At 49.7% G+C, this 11,963-nt stretch overlaps 1 protein-coding gene across 1 annotated transcript; it reads right to left on the reverse strand.

The window, feature by feature from the left end:
• Positions 1–1,502: 1,502 nt before the first annotated feature.
• On the reverse strand, positions 1,503–5,410 carry LOC103303968 (zinc finger protein 521-like). Its single transcript, XM_054713089.1, is given in 4 exon segments — positions 1,503–4,165; positions 4,168–4,383; positions 4,386–4,498; positions 4,500–5,410. Coding segments are annotated over 4 exon segments (3,903 nt in total).
• Between the last annotated feature and the right edge of the window lie 6,553 nt (positions 5,411–11,963).

Here is an 11,963-nt window from a genome sequence, read left to right on the forward strand (position 1 = left end):
CCCTCTCACAATTCTGGACTGCTGGCTCCAGTTGCTTACCTGCATGCCTGCCTGCCTGCCTGCCTGATTGCCCCTAACCACTCTGCCTGACAGCCTGCTCGCCCCCAAATGCCCCCACCCACCAACCTTCTCATCCCAACTGCCCCCAATGGTCTGCTTACCCCCAAAGGCCCCTGACATCCCATCCTGGCCTGATCACCCCCAAAGACCCAAGGTCCCAGGCCCTTCTTTTTTTTTTCTTTTTTTTTTTTTTTTCCGCACCTCCTTGAGTTGAGGCCAGGGCTGGCTGGAAACAAGTATCTAGAATTTATTTATCTTCTATAATTGAAACTTTGTAGCCTTGAGTGGAGGCCAGGACCAGCCAGAGCTGGCAGGAAGCTTGTCTTCCTCCATTGCCAGGGGCAAACCAAGCCTCTTGCTTGATACAGCTCTGTGGCTGCCACCATTTTTGTTGGGATTTATTTATCTTCTATAATTAAAACTTTGTAGCCTTGAGTAGAGGCCAGGGCCAGCCTAGGTGGGTGGGGCTTGGGTTTCTCCATTGCTGGGGCAACCCAACTCTCCTGCTTGCACCAGCCCCATGGCTGGCTGCCATCTTGGTTGGGTTAATTTGCATACTTGCTCCTAATTGGCTGGTGGGTGTGGCTTGTGGGCATAAAGGAGTGATGGTTAATTTGCATGTTTCTCTTTTATTACTGTAGATTAGTGTAGATAGTTTATTATAACCCTTTCTATTTTTTTTTTTTTTTTCAATGGGAAACTCAATTTATTTCCTCTTGGAAAACTCCAGTCATCTCTAGGTCCAGGGTGGAGTAAACATGAACAACAGTACCATACAGGTTAGTCCAACCAATCCGTGAGTTTGGCGTGAGAGATCACATGGGACCTTGAACACTCAGAGCCTCAATCTCTCCAGGAAACTCACCGACAGTCTACTTAACAACTGTTGCATATATAGTGATGCTACCTGTCACATCACAAGGCACAGAAACATACATATGAGCCATATCCAGCTGGTGCTGCACTGTGAGAACGTCTCTTCATAGTTCACAAGAATCTTCGGCAATGAAAAAATAGTCTCGTATTTAAAGCTGATTTACCAAAAAGGGGAAGTCTAGGCTGAAGGGTCCATGACAGCTAGTCCAACGGCACCTCCTGCATCACGCAGGTGCCTGAACTCGGTCTTCCTTGAAAATACTTTCTCTTAAGCCTTTTTGCTCACATTCTTTTCCTATCTTGCCTGAATAGGGCCCAAGTCCACTAGTCTTCATGAGGCCGTGTTATTTCCGACGACATCATACATGTGCAACACTTTATATACAGAGGGTTTATCCGGTGCTCCCAGGTTCACACACATGAACATCCAGCGTCTGGATAATACAAGTTCATGGTACAGTACAATGCTCTGAATAATATACATGAACAAGGAGGGATTCGTGCAAAGAGTGAAACATGTTCCCTTTTTGTGCCTCAGAAGGAAGTTTCCACAGACCGTGCTCCCACTAGCTGCTGTGCTGGGTCATCGTGTGATTCTGCAGCTCTGTTTGAAAGAAAAACTTCTGTGGACATTGTGTGCAGTCATAGATCTTGTCTTTTTGTCCATGGGCAGAGAAAATGTGCTGTTGCAACTTGTTTGCCTGAACAAACACTGTGAAGCACACAGGGCACTTAAAGGTGCCCCCCATGCCCTCAAAGCTGTGCTCGATCAGGTGGCACTGCAGTTTGGCCGGGGAGTCGAAGGTCTGGCTGCAGAGCTTGCATTTGTGGTCCAGTCCTTCATCAATCATGTGATTTGCAACATGCACCTGAATATCCCATTCGTTGTAGAAAACCATCTGACACTTGATGCACTGATAGGTCTTCTTCTCATCTGCCTGGGAGGGGCTGATCCAGGGCATGGGCGAGACCTACGGGGTCTTCAGCTGTGTGATACCGCCGTTGGGCAGCAGCTCCAGGTGCACGACCTGCATGTGGCTATGCAGCTTGCTCTCAGACTCGAACTTGCTGTTGCAGCTGGAGCAGGGAGTCTTTGGCCCCACAGCCTTGCCTTTCCCCTGGAGGACACCAAGACCTGTGTTCTGGCCCAAGCCTGGCCTGGCGGCACAGGGCAGGATGGTGACGCTCTTGCTGAGGTTCACGCAGCCCACACACAGCAAGCGTGGCAGCCCATTGATGTCCAGCTTCACCAGGTTTTGCTTGGAGTGGAATTCCTTGAGGCAGGAGGAGCACTTGTACAGTTTCGGGATGTGCGGGCCACACCCCGTGGCCTGGACTGCGGCCCCGCTGCTGGTCTTCTGCATGCGGAAGGTGCCGTGGATCTTAAGCTCAAGCGTGGAGGTGACCATCTGCATGCAGACCACGCAGCAGAAGCTGGTGAGCGAGTTGCGCAGGACGGGGTGCATCTGTCAGTGTTCCAGGAACTCTTCCTCACTCTGCAGTGGCAGCTTGCAGATGCGGCAATTCCCAGTGTCCAGGCTCTTGCTGTGTGTGACCTTGTGCTCCATGAGCTTGAGTAGCGAGGGGAAGCGCTCCCTGAAGATGGGGCACATGTAGTGCTTGACGGGGCCCAGGTGTGTCTGCATGTGCTTGCGGAGCCCATTCTCAGAGAAGAAGGTGCGCGAGCACAGGTTGCATTTGTAGTTCCCTTTGATGAGCTCCGCCTTCTTCTTGACGATGGCGCTCTCGCCCGGCCGGATGTTGTGGTCGCGCAGCTGGTGGTTCTGCAGCAGCGTCTCCATGGTGTATGCCTCCCCGCAGATGTTGCAGCTGTACATGGGCTCCAACGCATCCACGTCCTCCTTGCTGCCGTCATGGCTGTTGTGGGACTCCTGGCTGTTGGTCAGCAGTGTCTGCAGCTCCACCTCCTCCTTTTGCACCTGTTTAGACTCCCCGTTGGCCCCGCCATTTGGCTTCTTGGCCTCTAAGATGCAGTGCTTCTGGTGCAGGTGCTTCTCCAGCAGGATGATGGCGTGGAAGGCCTTGCTGCAGAAGCTGCAGTTGTACTTCTTGCTGTGCGTGGTGATGTGGCACTGCAGCTCCACCTCGGTGCCAAAGATCTCACCGCAGGAGATGCACTTGTGCGCCTTGACCTGGTTCTCCAGGTGGTTGTGGCGCACATGCAGCTACAGGTCGGCCTCGCTGCGAAAGTCACAGTTGTAGGAGGTGCAGCGATACACCTTCTTTTCATTGCTGTGCCTCACCACCAGGTGCAGCTGGATGGACACCTTAGAGTCGAAGACCTCCTGGCACAGCGTGCAGTGCAAGAAGACAAAGGTGTGCATGTCCAGCAGGTGCTTCTGCAGGTCGTCCACCGACGTGAACTGCTTGTCGCAGCTCTCACAGATGTAGTAGGTCAAGGTGATCATAAAGTGGATGGTCATGTGCTTCAGCAGCAACTCCTGGTTGGGGAACTCCTTGTTGCACTGCATGCAGGTCAGCTTCGGTAGCACCATGTCCACGTGAATTTTCAGGTGCATCTGGAAGCTGTCTAGGGACGTGCACTTAGCACCACACTGGTTACAGACTACTCCCCGGCCGGCCACGTGGGCGCGCCCCACCACCACCTTCAACATCTTCAGGGAGGTCTGCTCGATGGCCACGGGGAACAGGGTGCTCAGGGCCCGGGACGTCTTCCCATTGTGGATGTAATTTAGGTCCAAGGGAATGTTTTTATGGTTCTCTTTGATGTGTTTGTTCAGCTTGAGGACGCTGTTGAAGATGGGGTAGTTGGTAGAATAGGAACAAGAGTAGACTTTGATGACGGGGTCTTTGGGCATCCTGAGCACGGGGAACCCAAACCAGGAGCCACTGAGGTCGCAGTGGACCTGCCGGATATGCTCCTCGAGGGAAGAGTCCGTGAGGAAGCCCAAGTAGCAGTGGGGGCAGAAGAACACGTTGCTGTCCTTGGCCACGGGGTTGGCAAAGCCGTGTGAGCAGAGGATGTGCTCCTGGAGCTTGTTGAGGTCGTTGACAACTTCAGAGCAGAAGTTGCACTGGTAGACAATGGCGAGCATGGCCTCCGACACAATCAGGCCAGGGTCCTGAGCTTCGTGCACCTGCTTCAGGTGCTCGTTCAGGTTGTAGAGCGAGCACAGCACCTCCAGGCAGTACTGGAAGATGTGCACCTGCTTGGGCTTGTCCAGGTGCATTGTCTTCAGGTGGATTTCAGGACAGCCAGGCTCAAGAACAGCTGCTTGCTGCAGTAAATGCAGCTGTAGGTCACCTTGGCCTGCTTGCAGGAGGCCCTGGCCACATCGGCGGCCTGCAGGGCGGCCCGCTTCCACCCGCGGCTCTTGGGCAGGGGAGGGGCAGCCTCCACCATGGTGGAGCTGTCCACCAACAGGTTGGAGTCGGGCGTGGTGCTGGACATGCAGGTGTACCCACAGTGACAAGGGATGGGCTGTCGCTGTGGTTGCAAGACTTGGGCTGCTGGTGGCTGTCCACCAGCTGGTGGCTGTAAAGCTCCTCCATGGTAAGGAAGCTCTCCGAGCACAGGTTGCTCCCTGCCACACACCTGCTCCACATGGCCCAGCAGCAAGGTCTCCTCTACGAAGAGCTAGTGGCAGTAGCCGCACTGCAGGACAGTGCGGTCCTCGCTGGGGGAGCACTCGGGGTGGCACTCAGTGATGTGCTTCTGCAGGTTCTTGGGAAAGTCGAAGCCCTTCTCGCACTGGCTGCACTTCTGCGTGTCCTTCAGCTTCCAGTCGTCCAGCCTGGAGACCAGTGGCACGCTGTCCTTACCATGCTCCTGCACCTGAATGTGCGCCTGCAGGGAGCTGGAGGACGGGAAGCAGCGGCAGCAGATGGTGCACTTGTAGGACTTGTTGGACATGTGCGTCTTCCGGTGGATCTTTAGGTGGTCGCTGCAGGAGAAGGCAGTGTCACACTCGCTGCAGTGGTACTTCTTGTCACCCATGTGCAGCTTGATGTGGCAGTCTTGGCTATGCTTGTGCTTGAAGAGGCGGCTGCAGTAGGTGCACTTGAAGCGCAGCTTGTCGCTGTGGCTCTGCTCCTGGTGCTTCAGGTAGCTGAGGCGGCTGAAGGACTTGTTGCAAAACTGGCACGGGTACGGCAGGACGGGGCTCCCTTCCACCTCTCCAAAATCGCAGCCTTTGTCATGGCTCTAGGAGGTCTGGTCCTTGCTAGAGGGTGAGGAGGCCAGCCACAAGCAGGTGGGGTCATCTTCCACGTCCACGCCATCTGCCAGCTGGCACTGGTTGATCTTGTGCTTGGTGATGTCGCTTAGCGACTCAAACACCTCCAGGCAGCTGTGCACTGCCTTGTCCTCCAGCTTTTCCAAGTCCTCCAGCTGCTTCTGGCCATCTATCACCTCACCATCCTTGGGGTTGTCCTCCAGCTTACAGTTGGGGTCTTTGAGGAATCTAGGTTTCACTTGCTTGTGGTGAGACATCCTGCGAGGTCTTGAACTGCTCTGTAGCTCTGGTAGTCGACATAATAATGGAAAATGGAAGCAAGGCCCCCAAAGTCATCAGGATGACTCCAAAGGGGGCCCCTAACCCTCAGGGACTCGCTCTGTAAGTAATCACTGAGGGAATCATTGTCAGCCCGCCTGCACTCACACACATACAGAGGTGCATGATTAAAAGGCCCTGCCAAGACACAGCCTGGACGCATGGCCACGAGCTCGGATCTGGAGTCTCAACCCTTTCTATTTCTATGGTGTTAGGTGTAACTTCCCTTCCTTCTCATTTTTTTAAAAAAATATTTATTTACTAGAGGCCCGGTGCATGAAATTCGTGCACAGGGGTGGGGGATTTGTCCCTCAGCCCAGCCTCCACCCTCTCCAATCTGGGATCCCTCTCACAATCCAGGCCTGCTGGCTCTCAACTGCTCACTGGCCTGCCTGCCTGATTGCCACTAACCACTTCTGCCTGCCAGCCTGATAAACCCCTAACCCCTCCCCTGCCAGCCTGATCAACACCTAACTGCTCACCTGTCGGCCTGATTACCCCTAACTGCCCTCCCCTGCTGGCCTGGTCACCTCAACTGTCCCCCCCAGCAGACCTGGTCACCCCCAACTGCCCTCCCCTGTTAGCCTGGTAACTCCCAACTGCCCTCCCCTATAGGCCTGGTCCCCCCAACTGCCCTACCCTGCAGGCCTGGTCACCCCAAAATGCCCTCCCCTGCAGTCCTGGTTCCCCCCAATTGCCCTCCCCTGCAGGCTTGGTCCCCCCCAATTGCCCTCCCCTGCTGATCTGGTAGCCCCCAACTGCCCGCCCCTGTAGGCCTGGTCCCCTCCCCCCAACTGTCCTCCCCTGCAGGCTTGATTGCCCCCAAATGCCCTCCCATGCAGTTCTGGTTTCCCCCAACTGCCCTTCCCTGCAGGCCTGGCCACCCCCAACTGCCCTCCCCTGCAGGCCTGGCCCCCCCTAACTGCCCTCCCCTGGAGGCCTGGTTGCAATCAAGTGCTCTCCCCTGCAGGCCTGGGTCCCCCCCAACTGCCTTCCCCTGCATGCCTGATTGCCCCCAACTGCCCTCTCTTGCAGGCCTGGTCTCTCCCAACTGCCCTCCCCTGCTGGCCATCTTGTGGTGGCCACCTTGTGTCCACATGGGGGCAGCATCTTTGACCACAGGGGGTGGACATCTTGTGTGTTGGAATGATCGTCAATTTGCATATTACCTCTTTATTATATAGGATTTATGTGTACTATCTTTTTTAAAGTATATTTTTATTATTTTCAGAGAGGAAATGAGAGGGAGAGAGACAGAAACATCAATGATGAGAGAGAACCACTGACCAGCTGCCTCTTGCATGTGCCCCACTGGGGACTGAACCCATAACCCAGGCATGTGCTTTTGACCAGAATGGAACTCAGGACCCTTCATTCTGCAGGCTGATTCTCTATCCACTGAGCCAAGCCCTCTAGGTCTGTGTGCTCTATCCTTTTTTCTTGACTAGTCTCTTTAAAAGTTTGTCAATCTAGTCTATCTTTTCAATGAACCAACTCTGTTTCATTAATTTCTTTAGACTGTGTTTTGTTTATTTCCTCTATGATCATCATTATTTCTGACCTTGTACTCACTCCAGGTTTTTTTATCCCAGTTCCTTTAGGTGTAATGTTAGATTCTTATCCTTGTTCCTCTTTCCTGAGGTAGGCTTGTGCTGGTTTGGATTTCCCTATTATAACTGCTTGTACTATGTCAGGTAGATTTGGGTTGTTGTGTTCTCATTTTCATTTGTTTTTATGGTAACTTTGACATCTTTCTTGATCTCTTTGATAATCTATTTATTGTTCAGTAACACGTTCCTTAGCCTCAAAGACGTTGTGTGCTTGTGTGTTTTTTTGTTATGTTTGATTTATAATTTCATAACATTATCATCAGAGAAGGTGCTTGATATGATTTTAATCTTCTTAAACTTATTGAGATTTGCTTCTAATTGAGATTTGTACTAATATGTGGTCTATCCTAAAAAAAATGTTTCATATGCCCTTGGAAATAATATACATTCTGCTCCTTTGGGGTGGAATGCTCTAAAGAATTCAATTAAATCCATCTGCTCTATTATGTCATTGAAGATGTGTGTTTTCTTATTAATTTTCTGCCTTTAAGATCTATTCATTGATGTCAATTGGGTATTAAAGTTCAATACAATGAACGTATTATTGTAAATCTCTCCCTTTGTGTATTTCAAGATTTTCTTTCTTTAAATGTCTTTTTATTGATTTAAGAGAGAAAGGGAGAGGGAGAGAGAGAAAGAAACTTCAGTGATGAGAGGGAATCATTGATCGGCTGCCTCCTACATACACGGTACTGGGGATAGAGCCTTCCTTATGGGCATGTTTCCTGACTAGAATCCAACTGTGACCTCCTGGTTCATAGGTCAGAGCTCAACCACTGAGCAACACAGGCCTGCCTCAAGATTTTCTTTATATATTTAGGTCCTCCTCTGTTGAGTTTATAAATGTTTATCAGACTTATATCAGAATTATATCCTCTTGTTGGATTGTTCCCTTTATTATTATGTAGTGTCTTTCTTTGTCTCTTCTATAGTCTTTGTTTCAAAGTTTATTTTGTCAGATATAATTATTACTATCCTAGTTTTTTGTTGTGTTTTTTTTTTTCATTCCATTTGCATGAAATTTATTTTTTTATCACTTTACTTTTCTCTGTGTATATCTTTCATTCTGGATTTTGTCGGTTGTGGTCAGCATATATGTGAGACTTGCTTTCTTATCCAAATAGCTACCCTATGTCCATTGATTGTAGAATTTAAGCCATTTACATTAAAAGTGATTATTGATTGGTATATATTTATTGCCATTTTATGCGTTTACCTCTGTATTTTTTCTTCATTTTCTCTTCCCCCTCCTCTTCCTCTTTCTTCCAGAAGACCCTTTAACATTTCTTGTAAAACTAGTTTGATGGGGGGAAAACAAAACAAAACTCCTTTAGCTTCTTCTTGTCTTGGAAATCTTTATTTCATCTTCAATTCTAAAAATCTTGCTGGTAAAGTAGTCTATTTGTAGGTTCTTGCTTTTCATCACAATGAATATTTCTGCCAATCCCTTCTGGCCTGAAAGGTTTCTGTTGAGAAATCAGCAGACTGACTTATGGGAACTGCTTGTAATTACCTACCTTAAAGTATGTAAGTACCTTTCTCTTGATACTCTTAAGATTCTCTCTTTGCCTTTAATATTTGTCATTTAATATTTGTCATAATTATGATGTGTCTTGCTGTTGGCCTCTTTGGGTTCATCATATTTGTGACTCTCTCTGCTTCCTGGACTTTTGTGTCTTTTTCCTTTACCAGTTTAGGTAAATTTTCTATCATTATTTTATCAAATGGGTTTTTTAGCACTTGCTCAGTGTGTCATCATTATGCTACTGCTATGATGCACATGTTCCATTCCATGTTGTCCCAAATTTTCCTAAAACTATTCTCACTATTTTTCACTATTGTTTTCTTCTCTGAATGACTGTTTTTCCCCCTACACTTTCTCCCAAATCACTGATTCGATCCCCTGCTTCATCCAATCTAGTCTTTAGTTCTATCCACTGTATCCTTGATGGCAGAAATGGTGTTGTTGATTTTCAACTGGTTCTTATTCCGAGTCTCTATGTAATTTTTCATGCCACTGTATTTTCCACCAAGTTTATTGAACATCCTTAGAACCATTACTTATAACTCTATATCTGATGAATTGCTTGCCTCCATTTGATTTAGCTTGTTTTCTGTAGATTCTTCTTGTTTGTTCTGGGCCTGTTTCCTAGCCTCTCCAAAATGGCAGTCTCTTTGTGTTTCTTTCTATGTATTAGATGGAACTAAAATAACTCCCAGTCTTTGTAAGGAGGACTTATTTGGCAGGTGTCCTGTGAGCCTCACTGGTGCAGTCTCTTTGATGTTTTGAGCTGGGTGCTCTGGAATGTCCCTTTGTGGGTTATGTGGGCTCTCCTGTTGTAATTGGGTCTTGACACTTACGCCCAGGCCTGTGCCCCTGATTTCTCAGCAGGGCTTATGAAGCAGGGGCCTGACAGGGTTCCAGAGGTGGGGGAATTGCTTTCCCCAGGCTGCTGTCATTGGGTGTGGATTGCTCCTCCCAGGAAAGATGGCTGCTGACGGATGGAGGAGTGCTCAGTACAGTGTCCTTGAGGCTCTTCCCCACATCCCTCCACAAAGCCTGCTGGCCACCCTCCTTCCTTGGAGCACAGCATGAGTGGCTGCTAAGATACATTTTGCTCATTGGCCTTTTAAAGGGGTAGCTTTGTCTCCAGTATGCTCTGCCTCTCCTTTGCAGACAGAAACCTCCCAGCATTCTGCAGCTGGGTGTATGTGGGTGCCTATTCACATATATGGCACTCCAGGTGGGGCCTAGTCTGGGGCTAGGCTTCACACTTACCAGGGGAACCTCTGCAGCTGAGCTATCCCTTCATCACGTGGCCTGCCAACCAGGGGAATGTCTCCTCTTCAGATAGCCTTTAGTTGGTAATTCAGGGTGAATGATCCCCAACTTCGTTGTAATTTCCAGTTTCTTCTGGGAGAAGGTAAGAGATATCCACCTACATCCAAGCTACTTTGTACCCTCACCCTCTGCATTTCTTTTCTTACAAACAAGAAACTTCACCTGTGCTGCATGTGTGACTGTTCCTACCACTATAATAAAACTGCTGAGACACAGAGCCATCAGTGGTAGTCACAGAGGCTTAGGTCTAGATAAACACTTGGATAAAGTGTTATGTGGAGAGGAAACCCAGAACCTTCAGAGGAAACAGCCATAAGCACCACCTCCAACTGCTCCTTGGGGCTGAAACACAAAGTCTATGTGCCCTGAGCGCCCCTGTTGGTAACAGCCTTGGCTGCAGGGAGGTTTGTGTCTGGGCTCACGCTGACTTCCCTTCACTATGTCTTCTACACAGAAATACAAGGCTGTGTCCTCGGCTCTCAGACTGCTCATTTGCACATACGCAGTGCTTTTGGAATCATCTAAGGAGATAGTGACTCTGCCTTTCACAGATGCAGTGTATTCCATGGTGTGACCATTGGCTTTGTTTCTTATTAAACCTACCCACTCCCATCCCTTTCCTGGGGTCTGCCAGATCCAGTGTATAAAATAGTCACTGAATGTGAATCCTGAGCCTTTGCAGGAGTGTCTCAGAGACTCCCAGGCTACACCAAGGTTCTCACAGACTCCACCAGCTGCACTTCACACTAGACACCTGCAGACAGGAGAATTGTCATTAGGAGCAGGCACACACACTCACACACACTCACAAGGCCCCAGCTTCTCCATAAAGTTACCATGTAAGAGCATCAAAGAGAGAGCCCAGCTCAGCCCACACTTCATGGTGCTTCCTCTGGGTTGACTCCTGGGGAAAATTGAGATTGCAGAGACAGGTACTGGGTCTGGCTTATCAGCCAAAGGAACTCCCCATTTGCATGGGCTCCTCCTCTTAGGGACAGAGGAGGGGAGTCCCTGGGGGACAGTCCCCTGGACTCAGAGGGACTAGCACCTCCTGTGAGCATGGAGATGTTAGTGAGGGGTGGCTCATTTGTGTGCTGCAGTGCAGCTGTTGTTGTTAATACCATCATCATCAGTTACACCCTAGATAATTTACAATCATGTCCCACCTACAGGGCCAGGATATTCCAGCTCAGAGTAAATTCTTCATGTGTCCTGGTCCACTTGACTGTACCCAGACAGAGCTTCCTCCCCACCTCCAGCTCCCAGGGCTGGGGTCCTGCAAGTCTGCTCTTCTGTGCTTTCCAGACATAACCATTGCCCAAGTCCTTCGGTGGTCGTGGGTCCATCATAGCAGAAGAGAGGTGGGGGAAAGGAACCTGCACACTTAGAGCTTTTTATCTTCCCCAGACACTCTCTGGGTTCAGCCTTTTCAACCCTCCTCCCCAATGGGTGACCAACAGTTACAACATGTGACTCATCCACAGGCTTACATCACAGGAATCATTATTCAATGCTCTGTAGGGAGCCACTGGGATTCAAGTACCCACTGTCATTATTACATACAATCTCTGGAAAGTTTGGGAGAATGACATCCTTAAGTTAAAATGGTCAAACCTAAATGCACCCTTAAAGCCCCTTGGCCAAAGGTCCTCCTGCATGGCCTTGGTGTCCACGGTGTCAGGAGGACATAAGCTGTCTCCCTGTGAGTTGGTGACTGGGAGGACCAGGCATTTACAGATTTCTCCTCTATTGGCCCTTCGCCTTGCTGCGGGCTGATGTGGGAGATACTGAAAAGGCTCATGCCTTCCCCCAGCTCGAACGCTGCCTTTCCACCACAGCTGTGTCAGAGCCTCCCCTGACCTTCCTCCAGGAGACTCTGTCTGTTGAAGGACACATCAGAGAAATGCTGCCCTTGCCCATCACTAAGGGAAAACACAGGGTGTACTTTGAACAACCAATGCAGCAGTGAAATTCTGGGGTCAGTCCTGATGGTCATATGACACCACACTCCATCGTTCCTAGGGCTGTGACACAGTCCAC

Source organism: Eptesicus fuscus, chromosome 24 (assembly GCF_027574615.1).
Source record: "Eptesicus fuscus isolate TK198812 chromosome 24, DD_ASM_mEF_20220401, whole genome shotgun sequence".
Lineage (NCBI taxonomy): Eukaryota > Metazoa > Chordata > Mammalia > Chiroptera > Vespertilionidae > Eptesicus > Eptesicus fuscus.